General features: G+C 36.1%; 1 protein-coding gene across 1 annotated transcript in view; it reads left to right on the top strand.

The window, feature by feature from the left end:
- Positions 1-351: 351 nt before the first annotated feature.
- Positions 352-2828, top strand: part of GNPDA2 (glucosamine-6-phosphate deaminase 2) — a 23151-nt gene continuing 20674 nt past the window's right edge. The window contains exon 1 of the mRNA XM_012639888.1: positions 352-534. Coding sequence (XP_012495342.1) covers positions 376-534 — 159 coding nt within the window. The 5' untranslated portion in view covers positions 352-375. The remainder of the gene's footprint in view (positions 535-2828) is intronic.

Raw genomic sequence — 2828 nt, 5'->3', positions numbered from 1 at the left:
TTAGGGAATAATGTCAAGAAAAGAAAGTCTGTAAATATTCAATACAGACTCAACCATCCATTTTTCCCCCTGAATATTTTTGATCCAAGGTTGGTCAAATTGCGGATGTGGAACCCACAGATACAGAGGGCCAACTGTACTTACCTGACTTAGCCCGCTGCCTGAAACTCAAGGTCTGCTCAAAAGAGAACAGCTGTGATTACTATGCTTAAAATAGAGACTGTTTTTGTATATGTGCATGTCCTTCTTAAATAATATCCTTTATAAATTATCAGTATTTAAGACTTCTGTCTGAGTGTCTGTAAATTACTTAAAATGCTCTACAATGGAATTTTCCCAGGTTTGAACTTTTTGTCCTGGAAGCTGTGCGTCACCATGAGGCTTGTAATTCTTGATAACTATGACTTGGCTAGTGAATGGGCAGCCAAATACATCTGTAATCGCATCATTCAGTTCAAACCCGGACAGGACAGATATTTTACACTGGGTTTACCAACAGGTAATAAACCACTTTTTCCATTTTTAGATACTGATGTTATCTAAATTTGTATAATTGTAGGTTTTCTCTTATTCGAATATTTCATCCATTCATTTCTAGCCATATCACTGATTGAACATACTAGTATATAAAGCTAGAAACAAATATATATGATCTTTTATCAATATTTTGTTACTATTTCTTATGTTAAAATTCTGTCTCACCTACCTTGCCAAAATGCAATAGGAAATACCCAACTTAAGTGATGGTCATAATATTTTTGATACCTTTTTCTAGCAGTCCTTGGTTTGTTTTTAGGGGCATTGTTTTTGCTATTCACATCATTTTTTAGTAGATTAGCTTTTCTTATTAATCATTAAGAGGTACCTAAAGTATGGACTATTGCCTCTTAATTTCACCTCGCCTGTCTTATATTCTCTTACTATCTTAGTAGCCCTTTACTATGTCTTTGTTTATTTTTCTTCTATTATAGAAGTATTACAGGTGAAAAATTTGAAGACTGGTATGTCTTCATCACAGAATGAACATAAGCATTAATCAGATATTTTATTGGATTTAGTTTTCTGTTACGACATCTCTTAAAAAATTACAAGGTGATGTCATTTATGGCACTTTATTTGGTACTGTTTACCCATGACTTTCACAAAGAGTATTAGACCTAGAATTAGAGATGCTGTAATACTTGTGGACTGCAAGGCGTGTATTCTATACCCCTGAGCCTTGGTTTCCTTACCTGTAAGAAAGATAAGGATAATAATTTCAGATGCTGTTTTGAGACTCAGCTGAGATAGTATATGTGAGTCCCTTATATACTGTAAATACTATATAAATGTATAGTTCCTATCAGTGTTTTGTTTAAACAGACTATTCTCTCCTGCTCCTCCCCTCATACATGCCAATTACATAAAAGCTACACTCATAATTTTTTTCCACTTCGGTAATTTCCAAGGATGGTACTCTTCAAGTTGATTTTTTGTTTTCCTTTTTCTCTTTTGATCCAGGGCAGTACATCTTGGTGAGAATGGCAAAAGGGGTTATTTATTTATTTATTTTTTCAATTAACGCACACCATGAGTACCCTCAGTTCTGATATCTGAGCCCCGGTGGTTGAGCATGGTTTCTGTACAGTTTGCATACTGTTTACCTGGGTTACACTCAGCCTACCTGTCTTAATGATGTTAACTTAATTATGATTCAGAAATAAACAGGAATTTGAGTGTGCAGACAGACTTCAGAGAGTCCTAAATGTCAGCAGTGCTAAACATGTTTTTGTGTATTTAGTCTACAACTTTTGCTTTCTTTAGGGTAATACACCTGCCAAGGAAGTATCTCTGGAAAACCTTTGCTGACATTTTCCGTTACTCTCCTTCAGTGACCATTGACAGTGTTAATTATGTCCTCTTCCCCTCTCCTCCACTGCTTTTGAAACTTGAACATACACGTCTGGAATTGCAAGTAACATGCTGTCTTGTAATTGTCTTCCCACCAAGCACAATTGCTGGGGAATATCTGTTCAATTTATATTTACTGAAGTGATCTTAATGGTGTTGGCATTTAAAGGCCTGCATGCTGTGGGCCTGATCTGCTTCCCAACCTTACTCCCACCGCTGCCTACCCTGAAGTGGGCTAGGCAAGTTGGACTGCTCACAATTCAAAGAATAGGCCTGAGTGTGCTCGCTGCTTTGCTTTGCTTTCACTCGTGTTGCTAGCATATTATCTAGTGGGATCTATGTGAGCTCTGGAACCAGACAGATCTAGATTTGAATCCCGCTTCACAACCATGTGATATTTGGCAAATTCCTTAATCTTTTTGCCTCGTATTTCCCATTTTCAAAATGGAAAAGATAATGCCAGTTTCCTAAGGTGGTGAGATTTACATGAGGTACTGTATAACACCAGCATCTAGGCACATGGTAGGCAAGTGTCGTCTTTGAACCTCCTCCTCCATCTTCTCTGTGTTCTCAATTTCACTTGCCCCCTCTTCGTTGAAATTTTGTCCCTTCCTCAAGACTCAGGGTAATGCCATCTTCTTTCATTGTTCTTCCAACAAACAAGACTATAGTCTTTTTTCTTTGATTTAATGGAGTTCTCAAGACTTCTTTTTGGTTATTTATAATGTCATTCCTTGTGCCATGATTATTTTATACTTGCTTATTTCTATATTGTGAGTTCTTAGAGGACAGAAAAAGTCTTAATAATCTTTGTTTTATCTCAATCATAGTTGGTACTTGGTAAATGTTAGTTATTTTAGTAAATGACTATTACAAAGCAAATATTAAAATGAAGTTTCTCTAACCAGTTCATCCTTTACCATCTTTAATTATTTTTT

This window comes from Propithecus coquereli, unplaced genomic scaffold (genome assembly GCF_000956105.1).
Source record: "Propithecus coquereli isolate 6110/MARCELLA unplaced genomic scaffold, Pcoq_1.0 Scaffold143, whole genome shotgun sequence".
NCBI classification, from domain to species: Eukaryota; Metazoa; Chordata; class Mammalia; order Primates; family Indriidae; genus Propithecus; species Propithecus coquereli.
Note: the sequence above shows the minus strand (reverse complement) of the source record. Positions and strands in the feature narration are given on the sequence as shown.